This window comes from Plectropomus leopardus, chromosome 20 (assembly GCF_008729295.1).
Source record: "Plectropomus leopardus isolate mb chromosome 20, YSFRI_Pleo_2.0, whole genome shotgun sequence".
Taxonomy (NCBI): domain Eukaryota; kingdom Metazoa; phylum Chordata; class Actinopteri; order Perciformes; family Serranidae; genus Plectropomus; species Plectropomus leopardus.
In genome coordinates this window covers 28,492,623-28,520,048 of record NC_056482.1, presented here as the reverse complement: position 1 = coordinate 28,520,048, position 27,426 = coordinate 28,492,623, and the positions used below count along the sequence as shown (strand labels likewise).

The following is a 27,426-nucleotide window of genomic DNA, read 5'->3' as shown; positions in this document are numbered from 1 at the left end:
ACTACTTACCTTGAACTCAGACATTCGGAACATGGGGTTGTAATCCATGGAGGAGGTGGTGGTGGTGTAGGGACTGTTGAACACTCTGGGAGGACTCTCAACACCCCACTGTAATCAAGCAAACAAGCAAACAAGAAAACAAGAATGACTTTAACAGAACAACAGATAGAGAGACAATAAAAACAGACAAAAGACAAGAATCGGCGAAAAGACTGAGGGCTCTTAGGCCTACTGTTGTACACTGCTATATGTATTAATTCATGGGCAACAACCCTGTTAATACATTTAACACTAACATTATAATTAAATGTGATGAAAAGCCATATTTAGCTTGCCAGTGGAGTTCTTTAACACAGAGATTATTACAAAAACAGGACATGTTTTATTTGTTAAAGGTAGATAAATAATAACACTGATGGTGGGATGATGATAGTGATATAATCAGCTGTTAATTACACATGAGTTTATGTGGCAAATCAGGGGAGTTAATTTACTTTTAGCAGCTGTACACATTTTGCAGTAAATACTTTTATTTGTGTCACTTATTGTAAATTAAATATGTAAAACTGCAAAATGGCATTAAAGGTGCCTGTACTGGTTAGATTAGATTTGATGCAACTGTGGAATTGTATAGTTCAGAGTTTCTCAACCACAATTTGATAAGATTTTTTGTTTTTGTTGTTGCTGGATGACTTATGAATTATAGGATCTAAAAACAGATCAAAAAGCCAGAAATAGTTGAAAAACTCTGGTATGATTGAATTTTGTGGTGACAGCCAGGTTAACCTTAAATCTGTGTTTTGTCCAGGAGGTGGCGCTGTCCAATAACTAAAAAATGTTAATAAGACATGTATCACTTTCACAGGATTTTGTCATTATTCTATATTTTATTTAAAAAAAAAAGTGCCATAATTTAAAAATGTGGATTTAATACCAGCTGAATTAGATTCAGGGTAGGAGACATCTTAAATTAACATGAAACCTTGGACACCTAATGCTGAAATTCTAGAAAATTTGGGGATCTAAAAACTTCAAGACCAGACAACAGTGAAAAACACAGATATCAATCGATTATTTATTTATCTAATTATCATTTTCGTTGAGTTGTGAAAGTGTTTGTCCCCCCTCCAACTCAATGAGAGATTAACTAAAAACAGATTAAGATTGCTGTTGTTAGAATAAAGGTAATAAGTCTTTAAAAGAGACTTTAAAGCTAAATTTCGTCCAGTAGATGGCACTGCAAATCTATATTTGTTAAATTGTTGCAGAGTAATTAAGTTTAATTGATTGCAAAAGTTGGAAAGACATGCTGGATGCACTGATGCAGGGTATATTTCTGTTTTTGTGTTAATGGTGTCATTTGGAAATGCTTTATGAAAATATTCATATTTAATTAGATTCAGATTGGACAGAGTTCTTAAATTAAAATTAAACCTTAAATACTGATTGCTGGAGTTTTAGGGAACTGGGGTATCTAAGAACAACAAGACCAAACAAAAGTGAAAAACTTTGGTATTTATAAAGTTTGTTATAACCACACCACTGTATCATTTGTTTGTTTGTTTTAAATAATTCTACCTAGGGGTAGGGGGAAAAAATCAATACAGCATAATATTGTGATATTTTTGTATGGGAATATCGATTCATAGATGCAAAGCACTGGTTTTTAAAAAGTATACAAATAACTAATATTACAAATACAAATTTAACTTTTGATAGCCTATTAGAATAATACTTTTTCAGTCAACCAGAAAACATTTGGTGCAATAAAAATGGTTGAAGTGAGACAAACAGACTTGAAACGATATCTTATCTGGACAAGGTTTTGAAGTTAAAAAAAGGTAATAAATCATAAAATATGTTATCATAATACTAAGCATATTGCAACATGTGCAATGCAACAAGACAGAGTAATATTTCTGCAGTAGAGTGAAGAAAAATAATACTTTAAATTTAATTGCACCTGCAGATTTTTGTATACAGTATAAGGTGATTTTAGCTCTGCAGGGACAATAAGAGTCCTTAAAGCTGCATTTTGTCCAGCAGATGGCACTGTTTAATAACCGGCTCCATGTATTCTGGAATCACAGACACTGTTTGACAGAAATCTGATTATCCCAAAAACTGTCTCTAATCTCACTCACCCTGTCAGACATAGCGTCCCAATCCCGCGAGGCAAGGGACTCCAGGGACCCTCGATATTGGTTCAGTCCCAGCCGTGTGTTATCCCATCGGGCCAGCTTGTGGCCGTTCTCCCCCACCGTCCCGCCGCCTCCTGGACCATCTGCATCCCTGCCACTCAACCCGTTGATCTTGGGCTCCTTGTTGAGGAACAGCTGATATTTCGGGTTCTGGCTGGGCGGTGCAGCTCGGGGTGTGGTGGGCTCGTCCTCAGACGGACTGTCGGGCTGCTTGTTTGAATCAAGTTCAGGCTCCTGGAGGAGAAGGGGAGAAAGTGGAGAAAAAAGAGATTAAATAAACCTGAACAAAATATAGAAATACCTCTGCTGGAAGGAAAACACTCACCAATGAACGCAGGTTTGCAAATATAGAAGCGATAAGGATAAATTCACTGTGCATGTGTCACCAGAAGAAACAATATATGATACAAAGAGGAAAAAAGGCATACTAAAGGCCAAAGGTAAAGTCATAAAATTTAAAAAAAATAGCACATTTCCAGAAAAACAGTACTAGAAAAAGAGATACCCATTAACTGATACAACTACTGTGTTTAATTGCAATGGAAATATATGAAAATCAACTTATTCCCAAATATTTCCAGCTATTGTGCAATCAAGATTCCAAACAGGGTGTTTTTAAAGGTCCCATATTTTACAATTTCAGATTTCTGTCTTTTTTTTAGATTAAGAATGTATATATGCTATAGAAATAGTGTGAAAGTACCAAAACACTCATTCTACGTGGAGCTATAAACAGCCTGTATTTAGAAACTGCATCTTTAAGGAAGGTGGATACAGGTGTATTCAGGTAGACAGTGTGAGAAAAACAAAGTGTGTTTTGCAGATTTGAGCACGTGAACATGTTTTAGTAGAAACCAAAAATACAAGTATGACACCTGAAAATGAGCATATTATGGGACCTTTAAAGCTGCATTAAAGTTTTTGGGCCACTAGGAGGCAGAAGACCCCCACAAGCTGGTAAAGACATGCCGACATACATAATTATCACCTCATAAAGTTCTTCTAGATAAAATGTTGACTATTTTGTGTTGGTATTTTCTTACACAGTTTTTAATCTTTTACAGTGATGACTCTACCGGGGGAGTTTCATGCTTACTCAAGATGTAGAAATGCTCCAACTGTGAGTCACCAAACATTGTCTACAGGAAAAATGAATGGGACTTTAACTTCTGGAAATAGGAGCGACCGTAACAGTCACTCCCACTTTGTGACTCTGTGAACCTTTGGTATGATCTTAATGGAGGGAACTTTGCTCAAAACTTTTGGGAATAAACAGTCAATGTGGGAGAAGTCGATTTTTACAGTTTGGCGTGGACTCAAATCACATGAGTCAGACTCAAGTCATGAATCTAATGAAAAAATAAAAGATTTGCAACTTGACTTTTACACCAAGGACTTGTACTGTACTTGACTACAGGTTTTTCACTTAATTATGTTATGTATTTTAATTACAATATGTATGCACACACATTTTAATTTGATTTCTGAAAAAAACTCAACTGGTTAAAAAAAAATCTACATTATTTAAAAGGAATTTTAAAGTGTTAGAAGTGAAAATGAATACATAAATAAAATAAAATGAAATAAAATAAAGTAAATAAATATTGATTCAATTCAACAGCAGCCAATCAAAATCCATGAGCAGGAGGGAAAGTTGTGATCGGCATTGCAGACAGACAGATAATACACTTATTTAAGACTTGAAACACAAATTGTAGGACTTGACTTTGAACTTGTCGGTCTTGACTTCAGATTTCATAACCAAGATTTTGTTCTGACTTTCTTGTGACTTGCAAGTAAGTAAATAATATGCCACAATAAGCCACCGGACTCATGGTTCTCACCAAGCAAATCATCAGAAGGAAATTCAAGCAAACATAATGTAATAATGCACAAAAGTTTCATTTGTCCAAATCACTGTAATTTGTCCCAATTACTGCAATCATGCAGTAAGAATCAACACAGTCATGGTGTGGAGGTTGCTGGGTATTTTCTTGGACCAAAGACAAAAATGGCAACACATGAAGCTCATTTGCAAGGAGAGAATCAAAGAGAAGTTAGTGTTGAATCTGAAAGTTTGATGCCATTTTGATTAGTACAATTGAAATGGAGGAATCTTGTCGCGGTTTCATGCTTTCGAGCCGTCATGCGGATTAATTTGCGCTTTCATCATGCAAGAAGAAAAAAACCCTGCAGTGCCATGCTGCCTTGCCATCGTCACGCAGAAAGGATGCAGCTCTTTTCGTTTCATGCAAGGGCGTCACATGGTCGGAGGTTGTTTTGTTTTTTTCGCTTACCGATCCCATGCCTGAGTCAGCCACCGAGTCTCTGCCAGAGTTTGTGGTTTGTGTTTTGCTCTTTGGTTCTGGATTGATCTTCTCAGCACTGCGTCCTACTGGACAATCGATTCTCGCGGCAATCTGACTCATTTTGGTGCCAGTCTGAGCTGACTGAGCCACGTTCTGACCGGTCACCCTGAATGGAGGCGTCACAGTGATGCTGGGGACTGGACCCTCAACTTGTCCGACACCGCTCGGTGTGGACGGACTCGATTTGGACTTTACAGACTCAGACTTTGTGATTTTCCCTGCTCCAGATGTAGGACTCTGTGGGGAACCGGACGGAGCGACGCTATCTGGACCAGAGAATTTATTGATCAGGTCTTTGACGCTGCCGGTTCGGCGCAGGTTTGAACTGCGGGACAGCCCTGCAGCTTGTTTCTTATGATTGGCGCTCCAGGCCTGCTTTGCCTCTTCTTCGTCGGTGGCCTGTTGAAGGTTATGTGGTGATTGGGAGGAAGACGACTCGGGCGAATGCTGAAAAAGGTGAACACAATAACAGATCCCCAAAACACTGTTAGGCAGGAGTCTGAGTAGCACATGTAGCAGGTTAGTGGTGAGTCATAAACAGGGTTCCCACACATTTTCATGGACAAAATCTCGAAACTTCTCCAACATTTATCGATGATCCATAACTTTTTTCCTGCCCACCGTGCCTGGCATTTTACAAATATATCAGATTCAAACTCAAAAGACGTAACAAAACTGTAGCAAATTCATTACACAAAACAAAATTCCAAGACTTTTCCAAAACTTTAAATGATTTTTACTAATTCCACGATTTCCCAGGTATCATCCATTATTTGCCCTCTGGTTTTAATTTTATTCTAACTCTACCCTAATTTTGTCTGGCTTGTGTTCAATCGGACTGTTTGGCTTTCTGCTGTTATATTTCCTTCTATATTTCCTATTTCTGCTTTGCTTTGTATGTGAAAGCATATTGCAAACTCTGTGCTAAATAAATAAAGTTAAAAAAAAAATTCACTTGCTCCCTCAATTTCATTTAAAAAAAAAAAATCATTATAAACATTGCAACATGCATTGCAATTTTTTGGAAAGCTGCTATGAAATCAGGCATTCCTGGCCCGTCAAATCTTGGAGGGAATGAATGTGAATCACTTAAGACATGGACATGGCTTGCTGGTATTTTCAGGAAATTTGGGGTTATCATCTAGACACCAACGCAAAAAAAGGAAGATTTTGTTTTTTTTCAAATATTGCATACGTCTTCCTTTAAATGTCGAGCACTAAGTAAATTCCCAACAAGCAATTAGATTCAAAGACATCATCCCATCACTTGGATTTTAACTTTAAATGATTCCTTGACAGCAGCACGTCAATAATGTGCTTTTCTCTCCCGTCTTTACAGCATGTAGATGTTGTTGACTGATGAAATGCATGCATAATGACATGAAGCCCAATGTGTGTGTGTGTGTGTGTGTGTGTGTGTGTGTGGGTGTGTGTGTGTGTGTGTGTGTGTTCCCATCCTGACATAAGTCCCTCTTGAGGAAGTGCAACATCTCCCCGCTCATCTGAAAAAAATCACACCCCCCCCCCCCCCCGAACACAACACCCCGCTTTCTCACTGAAATAAACAGACAGATAAATATATAAAGAGAATTTAAAAATGAAAAAAGTCAACTCTCATTCTATAAAAAGAGAAAAAAAAGATCAGAAAATTGCAGCATTTTTTTGCCAAAAAGCCACTTGATTAAATCCAACTTTAATTGAAATCATAACAAGGAGGCCAATGCCACTTAGAAAAATGAAGTGGCGGGCGTCCAGGGGTTTAACTTTCGGGGCTCGAGGGTCCAAAGCATTGAGTGGCCTTAATCCAGGGTCTCGCCTGGCCGCCTCCTCCAGGGACAGCGAGCCAAGCTGGGGTGGGAGAGGAGCCGGTGCCTGGGAGGACTGAGGTTTAGGATCGCTGCTAATCACCGCGGTATTAAAATGTTTACAGTGCGTGGTGGGATTAGCTCTGAGCTGATGATTTTTAATGTTATTATTTTTGCCCAGCGTGCTGCATTTTGACTCTGTCAGCTTGGAATGAAGAGACGGGGACACGCTGTGTGTGTCCCTTCAATTCTGTCCTTATGCAAAGCACATTTGTTGTGATGAGTTTCTCAACATTTAGGTCAAGCTCACACAGGGTCACGGGATAAGCACACAGGGTCACAGGAGATTGAATAATTAATATAATTCAATATACACTAAATACATGATTAAATATGTTGGAGATAATTCACAACAGCTTATATTCTTATATGAGCGCCTGAATGTAAGTGGTATTCTCTACAATCATGTACAGCATCACTATGGCTGCAAGAGTTATTTGATTAATTTTAAATATTTGCATTACATTGTACCAACATATCCTCACAGTTCTTGTGATATGTTACGAATTTGTGCCACTACTGGTTATGTTTATAAAGGATATCTGTTGAGCATTGTCAAGTTATGTACTTAATGTAAAATTATGTACTTTACAAAAAGCAGATCAAGTTTAGGAAAGTAAAGTCAAGTACGTTTAGGAAAAGAAAAATGTTTGGGCGTGGTTATGTTATCTTAGGTTATTTTTCTTATTTTGCACATTGAATGATTATTGCACACACTGAAAAACATTATATTTCATGTCTCCATATGCTGGTGGGTCATAATGATAAAAGTATGCATCATATGATGTTAATTTCACTACAGGAGAGCTGATGATCTTAAAATTAGGTGGAGAAAAAGTGGATTTCATGATAATGGTATCAGTTATCTGCCAAATGAGTTGTTATATATCTGCATATCGGCTAAAAATCCAATACTGTGTATTCAGATCTACTTAGCATAAAGTTAAGCAGATAGCTTAAAGACGAAAAGTCAGAAGGTTGGGATTAGGAAAAAAAACAGAATTGGGCGTCATCACGTTCAACTCAAAGTTCTGTATTAACAATGTACCTTAAAATAACTAAATTTACTCAGTTTTCCAAAACACAGGAACACCAGTCTACTAGGGGAAAGTCCTGCATTTGTTTGGCCCATATACCAGCCCAACCTTCCTCCTCATGCAGACTTTTGCTCTTCATGCTATATCCTTCTCTACTCTCGCTTTGCATTTGTTTTTGTCAGTAAACATGTAAACAGCGCGTGTGAACAGCCTGATCGCACAGGTGTTTGTACAAAGCACATGGTGGGAGAGAGGAAGAGAACCTCAAATGTTAAAGAAATATGTTAAGAATAGTAATTTTTTCTCCTGAAAATGAAAGGTTTTTCTTTGCTCTACTAACGTTTAAAACCAGTATATGAAATCTAAATTTAGGAAAAAGCAAAGAAACAAAAGATGAACAAAGAACACAGAAAGACGGGGAGGCAGAGCTTCATTCAGGAAAACCCGGTCCATATTCCCCAAAGTCCTGTCCACACACACACATTAGTTCTCCATTCCCTGTGGCCTCACTACAGTACAGACATATGGCGCAGAGCTGGACACCATCTGACCCAGATATACGACAGCAATGCATCTTGGGAAATACAGTGAATGCCTCACTGATGTTTGGTGCAGAAGTGCTCAGGCAATTTCGCCCAGATTAAAATGACTGCTCGAACTGCTAACATTTCTCCAGACTCAGGAGGGTTTCTGTTTTCACCCGACATGATGACGTACATGCTGCTCAGATTTAGCACTGAAAAGTGAACACACAATTTTGATGAGTATGAAAGATCCTGATTACAGGCTGAAAAAAATTGGGGGTTTTAGGAACAATTCTGCTCTACTTGCAAAGAAAAACGTTTGACTTCTGTGCCCAAAGCCGCAGAAGACCTTCTTCTCAAGCTTTTACAGCACAATAGAATAGAATTGAAGCAACAGAAGCGGAGATAACCTGATTTTGTCAGCCCCTGAAACCTTGTATCTTACATTTCCCATAATACAACTCAGCATTGTTTTTGCTTTTTTTGGTAGACTCTCCCTACCTGGTAAACTTCCACATCTTCTAACCTTACAGATCTCAAATTTAATTTCCTTTAAATGCTGAAATCTCCAAGCTCAATCTTGTAACTCTGATGATATAATTATGGGCGATATCACTTAAAAACAATATTGACTATATTTTAAGACTATAATGCAATACATGATATGTATCTTGAGATCTTTTCTAAACCACTGTGGACTACTAAAATACCAAATAATAATAAAGTTAAAGAAAAACTGTTAGAATAAAAGTAAATAAAGTACTTTATAAATAAATCTAAATAAAGTACTGTTTACTGTTTACTGTTTTCTCCAAGTTAAAATAAGATACTGTTATAATAACATTAAATAAAAAACTTTTTTAATAAAGTTAAATTAAGTCCTGTTATAATAAAGTTAAATAAAGTACTGTTTTAATAAAGTTAAACAAGAATCGTATTGATAAAGTACTGTTTTAGTAAAGTTAAAGTACTGTTATAACAAAGTTAAATAAAGTACTGTTATAAAAAAAGTTAAATTGAGAGTTAAATAAAGCACTGTTACAATATCGTTAAAAAAATATGCTATAGGTTATGTTGTATAATGTTCGCATACATCACATATCATGAATATATCACAGACTTCTATTATGACATCATCAGGGTCATTTTCTCGGACTTGCCGAAGCTCCTCCAAAGACCAACAGTAGATATTATATTATAAATCAATCGTGACCATCGGTCTCTGCCGCAGCTCCAGCTCTCAGATATCATACTAGGAAAAATGTAATTCGGTGTGGAAGGTGTTGGAAATGTTTACATGGATTTCATTGACGAACGGGCTGGTTTACTCAGAAATCTCACACAGAGATTCAGCTCTTGGCCATCTGCACAGCGAAACAATAGGAACTTCCCAAATTGAGAACAATAAATTTGATCATCTGTCAGAACCAAACCTGCCTTCTTCCGCGTATAGCATTTCATTATTCCTGTGTTTGTGGCCACCTAGCAGCTTTGAGGAGGATGACGAAGGCAAACGTCTTTTGGGTCAATTTTAGTAAATTACACAACTCACAGGGGGACACCAAAAACTGGTTGGGAAGGGTGTTTTCTCATGACATAGATCAGCTTTTTCAGCTTCTTCTGTTTATTTTCTTACTAGTAGTTGTTTTCTGGCTTCTAGTAAATGTTTTTTGTTGTTTTTTTTCAGCATCTTCTGGCTGTTTTTCAGTTTCTCCTGAATATCTCGTTATTTTTTGTATCTTCTTCAAGTTGTTTTCTACCTTCTATAGATTGTTTTTCCAGCTTCTACTGATTATTCTCAAATTTTTTTCAGATAGTTTTCCATAAGGTGAAAATAAAAGTCAACAATTCAAAAATTTGATCTAAGTACGACAGACAGCGGCACACCAATATTCCCCGACACATAGCAACATCGGATTGAACACGTCCTTTAAATAATAAATTCTTCTGCCAAATCAGCAAGATGAATTGTTTACTTGGGTGTTTTGAAATTTGTCTGAAAAAAAAAAACAATAAAACCAATTTTGCAAATGAGAATATGGACCAATGAGGAAACATGACTTGCACTGACTAAAGGAAAGACTTGACCATCAGATTGATTTACTATCAGATTTACTATGTAAATTCTTAGTCAGAGACACCCCTAATTTTCTAACATTTCATTGTTTCATCACTCTTTGCGTCTGTATTCAGCTTTTTCAGACTGGTTTCTCTCTTTGTAGGTGATTTTTAGCTTTTCAATTTGTTTTTTAGCTATTTTAGGCTCTTTCGAGGTCTCTATTGAGAATGAGACCCCATGTCTCAATGAGATTACCTGTATAAATAAAGGTTAAATAAAAAGAAAATCTTTATTCTTGGAAAACTGTTAACAACAACCTAAATAAATCAACACTAACAAACTAGTTCAGATGTTTTCCTTGGTCTATGAGTTATTTTCTAGTTTGTCTTGGAAGATATTTTTTAAATTAGACTTTATGCAATTAAGGAGATAATTATCGTGTACGTTAACATTCCCACCGCAGTCACTATCCTCAGTTCAAATTCAAGAATCTCACAAACATGACTTCTAACCTCAGTGCTTCTTCACGCTCAAAACTTTTCTCACTTCTTCACTTTCTCCTCTCACAGTCTAAATTCACAGCCAGAGTTATTACTGTGAGACACACGTATCACCTCAACATCAAACACCATTGTCCAAGTTGTCGGTGTGACGCACAGATGTAAACAAGCAGATGCACTTAAATGCTGCGCACACACACACACACACACACAAAAGCAAAACTGTCAGTGCAGCAGAGAGAGAGGAAACAACAGTGTAATAAAAAAAAAAAATAAATAACCAATTAGTGGCAGCAGTCTTGTGTTGGACACGTACGTCTCTCGCAGAGAGCAAAACGTCAATCTACGTTTGGCCCGAGGCAATCTGCTTGCCAATATGTTCCTGTGTTGTTGTTGTTGTTGCCCCCCCCCCCCCCCCCCCCCCCCCGCTCATCTCTTCCCTTCTCATGGCTGTAAATAACAGAAATTATTAACCAAGCGGCGCTCCGTCCTTAAGGCCGCCCGTTTTAACACTTTGCTTATTATCCCTTCAGCAGGAATATTATTTACAAATCAGGCTGAAATCTGGTCCAACTAATCCTGGATGTCTCTTTATTTCACGTGGGAATCACAAAAATGAGCTCAGATGTTTCATATTGGGGTAAGCCTGTCGAATATTAGTGATTTGTTAAATATGGGGGAAAAAAAGCAGAAAAAAATGTGGAAGCCTTGATTTGTCAAATATATGGGGTACATGCTTTTTAAAAGCTATGCACAGAAACATATGGATTATATATGCTGTAGAGCTCAAACAATATATTGATTAATTGGTGCTGATGGACAAAAAAATTAACTTTTTTTTTGATAACTGATGAATTGTTTAGGGTACTTCTAAGACAAAAATGTCAATAATATCCTTCTCCCAGGTTTTCACTTGCACTGATTCACAGCCTGTTTTTGTTTTATGTGATTGCAGACAGTATATTTTTGGGGTTTGGACTGCTGACAATGGAAATCACCACTTTAATTTAGTTTATATGTTTAGCATTCATATGTACATTCACATATTTAAATGCAGGTGCAGGTTTGAGGTGTTAAATTTAAAAGTTTTTCCTAAGGCTGCACCGATTGCTTCAAAACTTTGATCATTGCAATGTTAACCATTGTCCAAATTTAAGTGTATACTTTATTTGAATATTTGCACCTCTGTATTAATTGTTGTTTTTTCTTTCTTTCTTTCTTTTTAACTTTTTCTTGAAATTTCTTGCTATTTCAATTGTCTGCTACCTGCCGAGGGACTACCGATGTTAATCAGAAGTCCTGTTAACTCCAGCATATTTACATTTGTATTTTGTACTGATGTTCATGAATATGCTATGCCCCTTTTAAATAAACATTAAATAAATAAATTTGCAGTATACAGCAGCTGATTGAGGCAGTGGAAGAGCAGCAACTCCACTGTTCAGTGGAGTGATGTTGATGTTTTTCTCAATGAAGTCTGGTGTTTTTCATATCATGGCTTAAAATCCCTGTTGGTGACGGCTGTCTTACAGCACGACAAAATGTTCAAAATACTTTAAATATAATGAATACTTAAAATGATGCTGATAATTTTAGGTGGGCCTGTTTAGGTGGCTTTAAACTAATCATTTAAGGTGGAATTTGCTCAGCAGAATTTGATTACATGTATGTGATGCAGAAGTTATTGTACATAAACTTTGTGGTTTGGTCTGTATAACCAAATTAGAATTACAAAAAATAAAAATGAACAGCATCTCACACCCCACATTGAGCTTTACAAAACATATTTTTCCCAATATTTCCCCATGAGCATAAAACTGCAGGCCTTTTTTTAAAATGTGCACCCCAGATGTCCTCATTCGACGACTAATTGCACCTGTGTCCAACCTTTATTTTGGGTTTTTTAATCATTGTTTAGAGTGTTTTTGTGTCTCTGAGTGCAGTTTGAAGGAATGAGTTTAGTTCATCCAGCTGCTCCTCAAAAATCCATAAGCCTGAGTTTAATTTGCACATTTATAGCTATTACTTCAGCTAATAATAATAAATAAGCTAATAATAATAATAATAATAATTTTGCACACAATGCAGTTTAACTATATGAGAGAGAACAAAGCACATACAGAGCTCACAATCAGCAGTAAAATCCAGGATGGATCACTAACTCTACAAAACCCTCTTTATTAAATCTAATCTAAATCTATNAAGATGACAGGTATATAATTGTCAAACTCATTTTGTTCTCTCTCATATAGTTAAATTGCACACAATGCAGTTTAACTATATGAGAGAGAACAAAGCACATACAGAGCTCACAATCAGCAGTAAAATCCAGGATGGATCACTAACTCTACAAAACCCTCTTTATTAAATCTAATCTAAATCTATTAAATTTTATATCTAATCAAAATGATGTGTGATTATACAAATCCTGGCTCATTTTCTGACAGATTAACCTCAAATAATCTGATAAAATGGTTACAGAGCCTCTCTTGGGGCGGATAGACTCGTCTAGATTAACAGGATGAAGCATGGGACCGAAGGCTGAAGGTGTCGAGGGTCCGAATCCCCCTCAACCTCAACATGAGGTCATTTTGTTTCATGAATTAGCTTTTTTTCGGCATCAGAGTCAAAATGTCGCAAGTACGTCAGCTGTAAAATCCATTTTTGCACCGATTTGACCTATTTTTATTTAAATCCACTTTACGAGTGACTTCAGCTGTCATGACATTAAGATGACAGGTGTATATTTGTCAAACTCATTTTTTATAGATTTGCCCTAAATAATAATAGACGAAGTGTAAACCATTAAGATCAATATGTTTCTGTACATACAAGAAAAAATGACAATAAAGTGTTGGTGCATGCTTTTCTAAGGAGACTTTTCCCCTATTCACGGCAGCTATGGACAATTTACCTGTGAGAATACAGGTGTAAAATTAAAAGAAGCAAATTACAAATTGCCACTTCAAAATAAAAAATCAGTCAATTCGAAATCTACTCAAAAGTCACTTGAATGATTAATTTTTAGTACAGTTTCACGTTAACATCCCGCTGCAAAATCTGGTATTTTTCAATGAAAATCTATGCCAACCGAAAAGGATGAGCCCGATTCAGGTTTTATTTCTGTGCAGGAGACGCAGCACGTTGGCAGCCGGCCTGTCTGCTGTTTGTGTTTAAGCTTCACAAGTTAAACTGTGGTGACACTTTGACAGGTTTCCTGTTATAATAAGACTCCAAACCAGGTTTCTTCCCTCATCGTTTCCCGTCACAACTGTGTCAGTCTATTATGGGCTTTTTTTTGTTTGCCTTTTTTTTTTTTTTTTTAGGAAAATGATGCTCTGTGTCTGTGTGTGTGTGTGTGTGTGTGTGTGTGTGTGTGTGTGTGTGTGTGTGTGTGTGTGTAGATCTGCATCTGTGTGTGTGTGACAGACAGAGCCAGATGAGCAGGCAGATGTTTCCTCTGTCTCCACTCCGACTGTCTGAGAAAGACTGACAACAGCTGGACCAATGCCAGACACACACACACACACACGCGCGCACACACACATGCGCGCGCGCGTGCACACACACACACACACACACACACACACACAGAGGTAGACAAAGATACACTGACACCGTTCTACCTCAAACAAACTGCACTGAGGTCTATTTCCCTGCATTTTTTGCATCATTGTGGTTAAATCTTGCCTACTTCATTTTGTTGAGCTCAATAATTTCGTTTCTCTTGAAGTCAAAACCAACATCTAATCAGCTCATCGTTACGTTCATGTGAGTGTTTGTGCTAAATTTAAAGAAATTCCCTCAAGGTGTTCCTGAGATATTGTGCTCATTGGAATAGGATGGATGTAAAGACGTGCAGATGTACAGACAACCCAAAAACATAATTCCTCCGGTCCACAGCTGAACCCTGGCGGTTAGTGTTAGGTGTGCTGTTAGTTTGATTTGTTAGGTCCAAAAATGCTGTTAGACGTTGCTTTTTTAGAGGCCAGACTGTGAAACAAAGATGCAGAATAAAACTCAAACAAACTGGAACTGAAAACAACCTGAAGTGAGGTGAGACAACACGAGTTTAGATGCTGAGTTTAACGTTACCATGTTGTTTTCTGGTTCGGTCTCGTTCTTTCCCTGCATGCTGCGGTCACTCTGTCTGCTGGTGATTGTCTCCTCTCTAAAGAGAAAAATACAAAGTGAAATAAAAAGTCAAGAAAACAGTTTGTCTGAAGCAGCTAAGACATTCAAACTAAGCCAGTTATTTCAAAACAAATCAATCCAGACACTTTCTTTTACGTGCATTTTTTGTCTGAATTAGTTTCTGTTTAACATATAAGAAAGAAATCAGGTTTTTAAATATTTAAAATCAATCATGGTTAACCCTTTGAAACCTGAAACAACATCAATTTTCTAGCATTGCGTTCAGATGCCGTTTAAACCTTTCAACCAAACAAAAGGTTTAATTTCTTTTGAAAATGTGGCTAAAAAGCCAAGCAGCAACGTAGAAAGAGAAGTCAAACAAATTAGAAAAGAAAGAAATTAGAACAAGAAATTAGAAAAAGGTGACAAGAAAATGTCCTGGAAATTAGTTTTAGATGAAAAAAATAGAAAAATTATTATAAGTATGTAATTATTTTTAAAAAAATGTGGAAAATGTCCAGCAACTATATTTATAATAATAATGATTAAATTATTATTAACTTTTTATCAATATATCTTTATATTTTTAAACATTTTTCTTTTTTCTTAAATTTCATAGAATTTTCTTGTAACTTCTTCACATGTTTTTGACAGAAATCAAGCCAATTTGCTCATATTTCAAAGAGTTAAACTGAATGGATTATAGCGCGTTATTTTGTTAAACGGGATGTAAAGGTGTGTACCTGTGGGACTGTTTGAGTATTTTCTGTGTGAAACAGGTCAGTCTCTGTGTCTCCTCTTGGTACCTCTGCAGGTCTTGAGTCAGCAGGTTACGGAGCGCGCTCAGTGCCTCCTCTTGGAACACCAACTTCTCTGATTGGAGCAAACGCTCGGTGATGGAGGCCTGAAGCTCCCGAAAAGCACGCAGCTGAAACTGTGGAGGGAAAAAACAGAAATCAAGCTGTGGACCTATTCTTGTTTATATAAAAGCTTATATAGATAATAATTTGTATGCATTATTTTGTATAATTATACTTTTTACTGCACACGTTTTCATTGTGTTTGGTTTCTAATGTTTTAGGCTAGAATGTTATAATTTTAACTGCACTGAAATGTATGTTTGTTTAACATTTTGAAGCAAGCTCAGCCACCTAATAAATGTTTGATATTGATCAAACTGATTATAAATGTACATATTTCAGTGTTTCTCTGCAACTTTTGCAATACTCAAAAATCACATTTTGGCAAAGCCCTAGCCTTTTCTTATTTGCTTGCTTTTTGACAGTATAACATTTTTGTTAGTTTTTTTTTATATTACTGTTATGATATCAGTTTCCTGCTGTGGTCACTTACAGTGGACGTCTGAAGGCTCAAGTTCCTTTTAAGCTCGTGTTCAGTCTGTTTCTTCTTCTCCTGAAGATTCAAAAGCTCAGCGGTAAGCAGCTGATGGCGGCCTTCAATCTGTGAGAGTCTGGCAAAAGAAATACAGAAGCTTACAGAAATGCACTTTTTAAAAAGCAAAAATTCACACTCAGCATCAGCATCAGCATTTGACAACTAAAATCCACTATAGTAAATATATACTTTTATCTACGGCTTGGAAAAATGACTTCTTAATTGTTCTTAAATATTTATTTATCTTTATTTATTTATTTATTTATTATTTGACAGATTGGTTAGTTGGAACTTTGGAATAGCATTGGTTTTTAAATGTAATCATAAGAGATTCATGCACAGCATGAAATTTCTCTTGCAGGTTGGTAAAAAATTCATAATGTTTATTATTTTGAAGCGTACTTTCATATTTAACAACGCACTTTTGGACTAAACATGCATAACTACAAATATTTTTCTGTTTTTACTAAGTGTATATTGGCAAGAAAATAAATACTATGTTTAAAAAAGAGTCTTTATGCACAAACTAAGATTAAATCAAGTCTCTTATAACTTTTTCTCCAATTTCCCAAAAACACACAATTATATAAAGGCACACGTGAACAAGCTATCACGAAGCACATGTGTGAAAGGAATTTAATGTCAATGAACAACAATAGACAAGAAATAGCAGGATAGTCTTTCATATTTGAGACTTCAACTGCAAATGTGATTTTTCTTTGTGAATGCACATGATGGGAGTTTTTACCCCTCAGGTGCTGCTGCTGTACAGTGTATATTTTCCCTAAACACACAATTTTAATTCATTGACAACAAGACACGAATGTCCTGTTCCTGTTTGTCCTCCAGCTGAATAATTAACCAGAGAAAAACACTGACAATCTTCACATCATCACATTTTTTTATATTTTCATTTTTTCAGATAAAAAAAGATATAAATGATAGTTTAATTAGGATCTGAACCATTAACCCTCTGGTCTCTCCTCCTGATCCCTAAAAGCGCTTTCCATCCTAGCGGTCTCTGCAGGTCTAAGAACCCGAACCAGCCTCATTCCCATATTAAACATTCCTGCCGAACCACTGGGCTCCCGTCACCCTGTTTAACATGAAACTGTCCCTTCCTTGAACAAACACAGTGATGTTTTCATAGATACACACAGAGCTGAACAGCTGATCCACGGCGAGTGATTCACGCTCCCTGTTTAAAGTCAACAGCGGCCAAATATTCAAAACTCCCCACACGCCACAGAGGTGATCATGTGAACGCAGCAGGATCAAACCACTGTGTACTGTATCTTTAGGATTACATTCTGCCATTCAACATTGTTATCTACTGTAGTAAAATTACTTTAAAACTACGAGTATATAAAGTAGGAGCAGCTGCACAGAAGGAATCACAACGGTGGGATGATCAGTCCGAGTAGCACTATGGTGATAGTTTGAGTAAGCACAAGTATCAGTGATTATACTACACTTAAAGTAATACTTGTTGCAGTAATAGCAATAATATCAATACCAGACATATCAGTAGTACCAAGAGTAGACACAGTACAAATGGAGTACCACTATAAAAAAAAGGGGACAGCTGTATCAGCAGTAACTATAGTACTGTGCAGTACTAGTAATAATTTAAAGGTGCTAGTGGTAGAAGAACTGTTATAGTATAAGTGTCAGTGTTTGTGCAAGTTGTACTACTTTGTGGTAGTGATAGTAGCCTACAAGAACCAGTCATACCGCTAGGAGCATCTGTGCCATAGTAGCACCAATAGTTGTGATAGTATTACTTGTTAAATTAATCAGTGTAGAGGTGTAAAGTAGCAGTGCCAATATAAGTAGTAAAATTGTAGCAGTACCAACAGAAGTTGTAGATGAAGGGTTGTAGTGAGTATAGTATTTGTAGTAGTACCTGTGTTAGTGCTTGCTACTAGTGCTGATAGTGGTAGTAGAAGTAGCTGTACCACAAGTCGATGATGATGTACCATAGTAGCACTAGCAGAGGCACTAATAATACTAGTTGGCATAGAAGTGTAGTACTAACAGCAGTACTAATAGCTATATCAGTAATTGTGGTGGTATTAATTTAGTACCCTACAGCTGCTATTATTAATAGCAGCATAGTAGTAGAGTTGTGGTAGTAGTACTAAGAGGGGGAAAATAAAAACAGTGTATCTGTCCACAAACTACCACAGTCAGGTGGAGATGCTCGCTCAGGTAATACACTGCAGTCAGACCTCAGCGTGTAATTGTACACGCGTCCACTGGGAGGCAGTACCTCTCTGTTACTGCGTGTGAGGACAGCAGGTGAGGGAGGCAGAGAAGTGTTTTGTTTGTGAGGAAGAAGAGGAGGCTCATCTGAGGGACGCCTTTGATGAACTCGCTGAAGGAGTGACATCAACATGTAGAGAAAGACAAATGAGCGGAAATGACACAAACAGCGGCAAAACAACACAAAGGCCCTCTGGGAAATACATTAACGCTCTGTTAATGAGGTTTTCAAGGAGCCCGACAGACTAAAGTGAGGACGGAAATCTGAAGAAAACCGAAAAGATGACCTCTGATTTACATTCACTCTGAGCTGCTGGGACAAAGGAAAATATATCTGAAGAAAATGTCTGATGACAACAAATTCATTTTAGAGGTTTATGGATATTTTACAATAAATATGGAACTTTTTAATCAGGCTAATAATATGGATAATTTCAAAAATCAACGTGATAAATAAACTTTTACAACTTACAGCTTGCTCAGAACAATTAATTTAGATAAAAGACGTTGGTCGATAAGATGTGATCTGGTCAGTTTATCTATATTATATCTACATTTTGATGACTAGATATCATCTTATATTTGGGTGATATCATAAGTGTCATCGTTTTCTGTTTTTAAAGGCTGTATTGCAGTAAAGCAATATAATTTTATGAATTTTTTGGGACCTGTTTTTGTATTACTTTTATAACACTAGTGCAACATGTTTGATGACAAATTCAAGTTTCCAGAGTTGGATTCCTGCTGTAAAAATCCATCAAAATTAAATTAAATTTTGTTTGATAATTTCAGATTAATCCTTTCTTGCTTTGATGCACTTTATATATTTACATTTTCTGTTGGCTATTGTTTAAAAAAAAAAGATGAAAATTGTATTTATTTATTTATTTATTGTTGTCTGAAGCATAAATTATATGCTCAGCCCAGACAGGCTGACAAACCACCATAAAAAAGAGCGACCAGAAACCAGAGTGTTGATATAAATTTCAAATAAATCTAAAAAAACAAACAAAAAAAACACATTGTGATAATTTTCTCCAAGCTTTTGAAACAAATGTCTCCAACTCATGAACATTAGGATAAAAAACCAATCTATTCTGTCGTCGTCAATGCATAAACAAAGACGTTTTCAGTTAATCAAAGTAAGTACAATACAAAAAAAATATGATTAAACTCTCCTAATTTTAATAATTCAACCTGTTGTCCTCCTGCGTTTTTTAAATCTGACAATTTAAGAAATTTGACTAGATTTGTTTGCTATAATGTAAGCTTCAGTTCCACAATTGTGTGTGATTTAAAGATATATTAATAATTTAAAAAAAATTAAAGATATGATTCACCTGAGCAGCAACAGCATTACCATAGCAACCTACAGGCCATTTTTGGTTCAGCCCTTGGAAATCTTGTTCAATTTTAACTGATAAATTTAACTTAACTCTAGTGGAAATATTCATCCTTAGGCTCAATGTTGAGAAGAAACGAACATCTTGAGAGGAATCTCGAGGAGATTTCAAGACTTTAAGGCTTCATGCAAATTACCTATTTTGTCAGCTGTCAATCATAATTGATCTTAACCAATCACATGACTTCATTAAAGCGGCGCGTGTGACAAAGGAACATCATCCATCGGTGTGAAAAGACAGTAATTACCAATGTGTGTGTCTGTATGTGTGTATGTGTGTGTTGCTGACAATTTGAAAATGACACACACACACACACACACACACACACACACACACACACACACACACTGCCAGCTGCCAGTGTGTTCTGATTAGGTGCTTACGTACAGAAACGCGTGAATAGGGCTCCATAATTGCTTGAATGTATGTGACAAACACATTTCACTCCATAATTGCAGGTGAAAAATGTGTGGGTGTGATTTATTTATTTATTTGTTTGTTTTTTACATTAACGTATATCACCACTTGCAGCCCGTCCCGTATATAATTTTCACTGTGTGGAGGTTACACAGGATGTATACACCGTGTGCGTATTTATAGCACAAAAAGAATCCATTTGGATGAATAAAATACACTCCACAGAATGTTTCTATCAGGGACAGAGGTGATGCTACAGAAATGTATGTAAATTAATGTTAATGTCTTTACTTCAACTTGTGTAATTTTACATATATGCATATGTGCAAATACAAATAAAAGTGTTTGTGAGCGCAAATAAAAGTTACATTTTCTGCTTTCAGCTCCTCCAGTGTGAGGATTTGCTGCTTTTCTGGTGTTTCTATTCATCATTATTATGTGTTATTAATATCTTTGGGGTTTGGGAGTGTTGGTCAGACTGACTTAACCCTTTAAAACCTGAAAAATTGGCTTAATTTTAAAAAGAAAACATGGGAAGAAGGCAATGAGCAATGTAAGAAGAAATGATCAAAACAATTTACAAGAAATAATAAAATGTACAAGAACATTACTCGAAAATTCTTTAAAAATAAATAAATACAATTTAAAAAAAAAAAATTTTAAGTGAAAAAGAAATAAACAACACTTTAAAAAGTAAATTACCTGGAAAAAGTGTTAAAAAATTGTAAGAATTCTGTAACATAATTTTAAACATATAATTATAACTGCAAATCTACTAATTTCTTGCAATTTGTATTAAGGATTAATCAATAAAAAAATAAAATCTGATATAATAATAATTTTTTGCAGCCTTACCAAGAAAAACATTTTTGTTAATTTGTTGTTTAAAAAAAAGAAGTGAAAATGAAGAGTATGAATTGAGAAGAGGAGTGATGAAAGGATATTTTGGAAAAAAAAACAGGAATAGAAAGGGTGAGAAAGAGCAGAGTGACTTGAGTGAAGATAATAAACAGCTGAGTGAAAGGGAGGAAACCAAGACAAACATCATGAAGCAAGGGAGGAAAAAAGGATGAGAGAAATGCCAGAGGGGAGCAAAAATGTTTTGACAGGGCGAAGAGGAGAAAAGACAGATAGAGAGGGGGTGAAGAAAAGACAAATCATGTTCAGTTTTGTTCTATTACACAACCGTGCTGACAAAAAGACACATAAAGGAACTAACAAATAAAAGACAGAAAAAGAAATTGAAAGACAAGGTATAAAATGAAGAGAAAATAACAATAAAAAACATAATTTGCGACTATAAATCCTCTGTTCTCCTGCCACGATGACCTCTGACCTATGTGGTGCTCTTCCAGACGGAAATTTCTTTTTATAGGAAATTCTTTTTATTTACGTAAATCAAGATCCATCTGAGCTTTTCCACCTTGCTGGTGGATTTTATAGTCGATATCATGAGATTTTGAAGATTTGAAGAAGAATGAACAGATTATCCTTCAGAGAAGAAGAACACGAGGAGGAGAGGGTTGGCAGAGTGCAGCTGGGTTTTTTCCAAACTGCCAGTTAGTCTTGGCAGCAGGCTGAGCTCTCCTTGCGTAACCGGACTAAAAACTGTTTCTGTCTATCTATGGGAAAATACCACTGGGAACCACACAATCAGACCTCATCTATTCCTCCAGCGAGTGCTGCGAGTCTGTGTTGATGCGTGTTGAACTGTGCACGTGTAAGTTCGAGCATTCGGTCTATGATCCGCTGCTGCGGATAATAAAAAATGTCCTGTTGTTGTTAAAGGAAGCAGGTCAAGAATTCAAGTTTGTTTTGCTTCATTGGACCTCTAAAGCCCACTTCAGGCCAAAGATTTGTGATGAGACAAAAATGTTATGGAAAGTTGCAGAGAAAAGTTGCAGCGGTGTGAAATCGCCACTCTCAGCTCATTTGATTTGGAAAAAAACTCCAAAAATAAGTTTTTACACTTGCATGAGGTGGTATTTCAGGCGATTTGAAAAAGCCATGTTTCACAAAACTACAATGGAAACACTTTTTTTGGCTTTTCTAGGTCACATGATGCTATGGATATGTGCTTGTCAGCAGGAACTGGCTCCCTCATGATGCAGCAGGAGCTACAAGAGCTGTTATTGCATCACATAACTCTTCAAAAATTGAGCAGATTGGGCCACTTTAGGTTTTAGATGGTTCAAATACACAAAATGCTCTCATACAAAAAGCTTCCTGAGAGAGTCTGAAGATAAACATGACAGGAAATGTTGGCCATAATGAGGAGCTGAGTTTAAAATGTTAAGTGTCAAAAGTCTGTTTTCAGTTTGTGCAACTCAGAAACAAACAAACACATCTTAAAGGGACAGTTCACCCCAAAATCAAGTATCCAACTTTCGTACCTCGTCTTTCTATACTGTTAAACATTATGGTGAGCAAAGACATTACAAAGTATGTATTTTCACCTCGTGTGCACCATCCAATCCAATCCACTGACACTCCCACACCACAACAACCCTGCAGCTAATCTCCTCGCTTTGTGCGAGAAAAGTTTGGTCCGAAACACCATTAAGACCGCTTTAGCTCCACCGCGGAGCCATGACGGTTACCGCTCAGCTGGAATTATGTCCCCACTTCTAACAAACAGCAGCTCAGTTGAGACTGTTTTGTACAAGAAGAGTTCATTTTCACCTTGACAAAGAAACTCAACTACAGCAGAGTTTTTCAGAAGTTTGTGGTTTGAAAGCTGCTTGATTTCGTTAAAGTCAAAGAAAAAAAAACAATGGCCTTATCTGCGTTCTTAATGTTGTAAAGTCGAAGCTTTATCCTGTTTCCCTGCACAAAGCCAAACCCCGTCTTGGCATTACATAAGCCTCCGTTAAAGCCAAGGAAAACCCCGGCAAAATGAAAGCAGGGTGACGTCTTCTTCCAGTAAGCCAGGTGGATATGAGAATATCATGTGAGGCAGGGCAACATGATGGAGCCATGTTAACAGCATTTATTAAGAAACCATTCATCTCCGCTCATTAAGTCTTTGATCCGCGCTGTGACGGGAGACGAACCAGTCTTGGCGATGGGAACCGACGTTCCTGAGAAATTAGGAGATTTCCTGGAAATTCACCAGAATAATGTGTGTGTTTGTGCGTGCGGGTGGGTGGGTGTGTGTCTGCTGGCACACCTTGAATCCCGAGATGTGTTTTAGCTTGTCTCGTCTGACAGAACTGAGACCAGTTGAAGTGTTGTTCTGCCAAACTGCTCGTCATGGCAGGAGTACAGAGAGTAGGAGCGCGCGGGGTGAGGCAGCAGCCACCTACTACCATCTGAACATTTACTGTCAACACATCACACGTTGTAACGAAATCGGGAAATTCAGCAGGAACTTTCACTTTCTCACATTTTATATATAAAGTTTTAACTAGGACTTCAAGCTGTGTCTAACGTTTTACTTGCTTTTACTGTTTTACCAGACGGCCTGATGTCCTGAATAGAGATTTTAAAGAGATTTAAGGACATCACCTTAGGCCTTGAAAGCTGAAAAAAAAGAAACTTTCACTTCTGAATCAGTTTTAGTAATTTTTTTAAAAAAAAAAAGTTAAAAAAAAAAAAAAAAAAAAGGTCAAATTTCAGCTTCTTAAGTGTGAATATTTTCTGGTTTCTTTACTACAGAATAAATAAATTAAATTAAATTAAATAAGATGAAAAAAAAAGTTTTTAGGACATCACGTTAGGCCTTGAAATCTGAAAATTCGACTGGAACTTTCACTTCTGAATCAGAAAAAAGTCAAAATTCTCTGATATTAGCTTCTTACATGTAAATATTTTCTAATTTCTGTACCCCTTGCAGTACCCATGCAACCCCACAAGGTAATGGAAAAAATAAATAAATAAAATAAATCAGTACTACTACTACTACAACAACTAATAATAATAATAATAGTAATAAATGAGCAATATCATTCATTGTTGACTTTTGGAAAGACTATATCACAGCTGAAGCAATTAATTCATTAGTTGTCAACTATTAAAAAGAGAAAAACAATTAATTTATTTACATGAATCACCAACTAATTTGACTGATGAAATGGTTTAAGTAATCATTTTAAGAAAAAAAGAAAGTCAAAACTCTCCGATTTCAGCTTCTTAAATGTGAATATTTGCTAGTTTCTAGCTCTTTGGGTTTTGGACAAAATGAGATATTTGAGGACGTGTCCGTGGGCTTTGAGAAAAACTAATCAACATTTTTCGCAATTTTCTGACATTTATTTATAGACCAAACACCTTATTGATTAATGGACACATTTAACTGAGGGACTAATCAATCTGAAAATAATAGTCGGCTGCAGCCTGAGTGTATAAACATACAAAGAATAACGAAATAGTCGAAGTTCAATGGTTCAGATGGTCCCTACAAACGCAGATTTACAGGAGCGAGCGCACACACACACACACACACACACACACACACAAGACAACAAATGCATGAAAGAAGCATTCATTTTCATTTTCTGTCTTTTCCCATCTCTCGCTCTCTCTCAGCCACACACACACACACACACACACACAGGCAGGATCCTGTTGTTTTCTCCAGCGGAGCAGAACCTGCTGCTGTTATGAGATACAGTGAAACTCCCACATCCGTATTTCAGCTCTGTGACAAAACCCCACAAACCGACACAGAGCTGCCTCCTACTCACATGTTCAAACACTACAGGACATGCTCCCGATTTATATAAGCAGGAGAGTCCAGTTTCAGAGAGAAGAAGTGGCGATTTCTGCCAAAATGCAACATTAACATACATTCTTTGGGGATACTGAGAATATTCTTTAACGAAAAGAACCGGGGTTGGAGACGACTGCAAATTTGTGATTTTTTTGTGTGTTTTCTATTTCATGTATGGTGTTTATTCATGTATATTACTATTACAGTCAAGTCCCCGACTTTATGCTCCTGCTTTAGAAATCACTATTTTGAGAGTCATAAACTTGTTCTTATGAACTGAAATGTATGTCGACCTTTTGGAAAGTTTCTTCGGGATCATATTTTTTGTAATTTCGGAAGCATTACTAACTTTTTACGTTACAGAGTTTTGAAGAAGTGGTTTTTGCAGCTGTTATTACACAAAGTGTAAGGACAATTGTTTTTATGGAGTTTTCATTTTGACCAATTTCCGAACCACCAATTTCTAAACAGCTCATTCTTGAGTCTAAGTGAACACTTGTGCCAAATTTAAGGAAATTCCCTAAATGTTTTGAAGATATCGTGCTCATAAGACTGAGATCGATGCAAGGCCACAGAGACCTTTGACCACCAAAATCCAATCAGTTTGTCCTAGATTCAAAGTGAATGCTTGCGCCAAATTTGCAAAAAAAAAACAAACCTCAAGTCATTCTTGAGATATCGCATTTATGAGAATGAGTCAGATGCAAGGTCGCAGTGACTTTGACTTTGTTTTATGACCAAAATCTAATCAGTTTATCGTTGAGTCCAAGCGGACGTTTGTGCCTCATTTGAAAAAATTCCCTCATTGTGTTTTTGAGATTTCACGTTCACAAGAATGAGACAGACTAGGTCACATTGACCTTGACCTTTGACCTATAATGACTGAAATCTAATGTGTTCATTACTGAATCTCAGTGGACATTTGTGCCAAATTTGAAGAAATTCACCCAAGGTGAGATATCACATTCACGAGAATGGGACAATCAACCCGAAAGCTTTCAGCATACATCAGCCTGATAAGAAGAGCCTAAAACGACAAAAACCATCTTTGGAAAACATGTATTTGACGTGTATTCGATTTTTTAGTTTGGTCCATGCCTCATCCATTTACCAATACTGCAGCCAGCCACCAGGGGGCGTTTGAGATGTTTTGGCTTCACTTTCGGGATCTTAATATATGGTCTATTGAACAGACTAATAAAAAAAATTACAGCTTTGTGTTCTCTCTCATATACTGCAGCTACATACAGAAGCTCCCTTGTGGCAAAAACATTAACGTGACTCACTGTGTGTGTATGTTGCTGAGCTCCTGCTCTGTCCGTCTCTGCAGCTGCTGGAGGTGAAAGGTCAGCTCCTCGCTCAAAACGGCAAATTTCCACACTCCTCCTCTGCCTGTGTTCTCCTCACACTCCAAAACCTGATCATAAGAGAAGACAGAGAGTTTATAGAAGCTTTGTAACACACCCTCGGGCAGCAATGATGGAGGTAACGGCAAACTGGAGCCCAAACTTTCAGTAACAGATCCATGATTTTGTGATTATATGAGCTCAACTAGCCATGGCAACTTTATTAGTATCATGCTTATATACAGTGACTATAGCATGCTAGCATCCTTTCCTTGTTTCTAGGCATTTAGAACATTCCCAGTATTTTAGGACGTTTCTAGGATTTTAGGATGTTTTGAGGATTTTAGCACATTTCTTGGATTTCAGGACATTTCCTGGATTTTATGACATTTCCAGGGTTTTAGGACATTTCTAGTATGTTAAGATGTTTCTTGGACTTTAGGATGTTTCTGGGGTTTCAGCACTTTTCTACAATTTCAGGACATTTGGTGGATTTTAGTACATTTCTGGTGTTTTTACACATTTCTAGAATTTTTAGTTTCTAGGATTAGACCTCTCTAGGATTTGTTTCTCAAATTTTAGAGATAGATAGATAGATAGGTACTTTATTGATCCCGAGGACATCTCTAGGATTTTAGTCAGTTCCAATGATTTTAAGACATTTATACAATTTAAGGACATTTCTAGGATTTTAGAAAGTTTTAATGATTTTAGGAAATCTCTAGGACTTCAGTAATTTTCAAGGATTTTAGGATGCTTTTAGGAAATTAGGATGCTTCTTTTTTAGGACATTTCTAGGCTGTTAGCACTCAAGGACTTTGTGATGTTTCTCAGATTTTAGGACATAAGGAGCTTAGCTAGGACCTCTGTCTGGGGCTGTGGGGGATCCTCCACTGGCACTTTTTTAAAAAAACAATCTTTAATTCTAAGTGTGAATCGCTTTATTTTTATTGTGAGTCGAGGGCCGTAAGTTGAGTTTCACTGCTGGATCTCAGAGAGAAAAACAAAGACAGACACTCCGTAAGTCATCAAAAATATTTAGTCTGGAGAGTATTTGATATGAGAATGTAGCCATGTAACACACTTCAGCTCTCAGTACTCTGATGTCCCTGTCAGACAACATGTTGAGTAAGACAGAAAAGAGCGATGAATCACCATCTCAAAGAGGACAGAGTGGCAGTAGACAGACAAGTAGATTAA

General features: G+C 36.7%; 1 protein-coding gene across 1 annotated transcript in view; it reads right to left on the bottom strand.

Moving 5' to 3' along the window:
• Positions 1-9: 9 nt before the first annotated feature.
• Positions 10-27,426, bottom strand: part of LOC121960152 — a gene marked incomplete at its 3' end in the record, with an annotated part of 54,200 nt that continues 26,783 nt past the window's right edge. Inside the window, exons 4-10 of the mRNA XM_042509757.1 lie at positions 26,167-26,297; positions 16,043-16,160; positions 15,433-15,623; positions 14,651-14,726; positions 4,499-5,017; positions 2,145-2,435; positions 10-108 (exon numbers count right to left, since the gene is read on the bottom strand). Coding sequence (XP_042365691.1) covers positions 10-108; positions 2,145-2,435; positions 4,499-5,017; positions 14,651-14,726; positions 15,433-15,623; positions 16,043-16,160; positions 26,167-26,297 — 1,425 coding nt within the window. The remainder of the gene's footprint in view (positions 109-2,144; positions 2,436-4,498; positions 5,018-14,650; positions 14,727-15,432; positions 15,624-16,042; positions 16,161-26,166; positions 26,298-27,426) is intronic.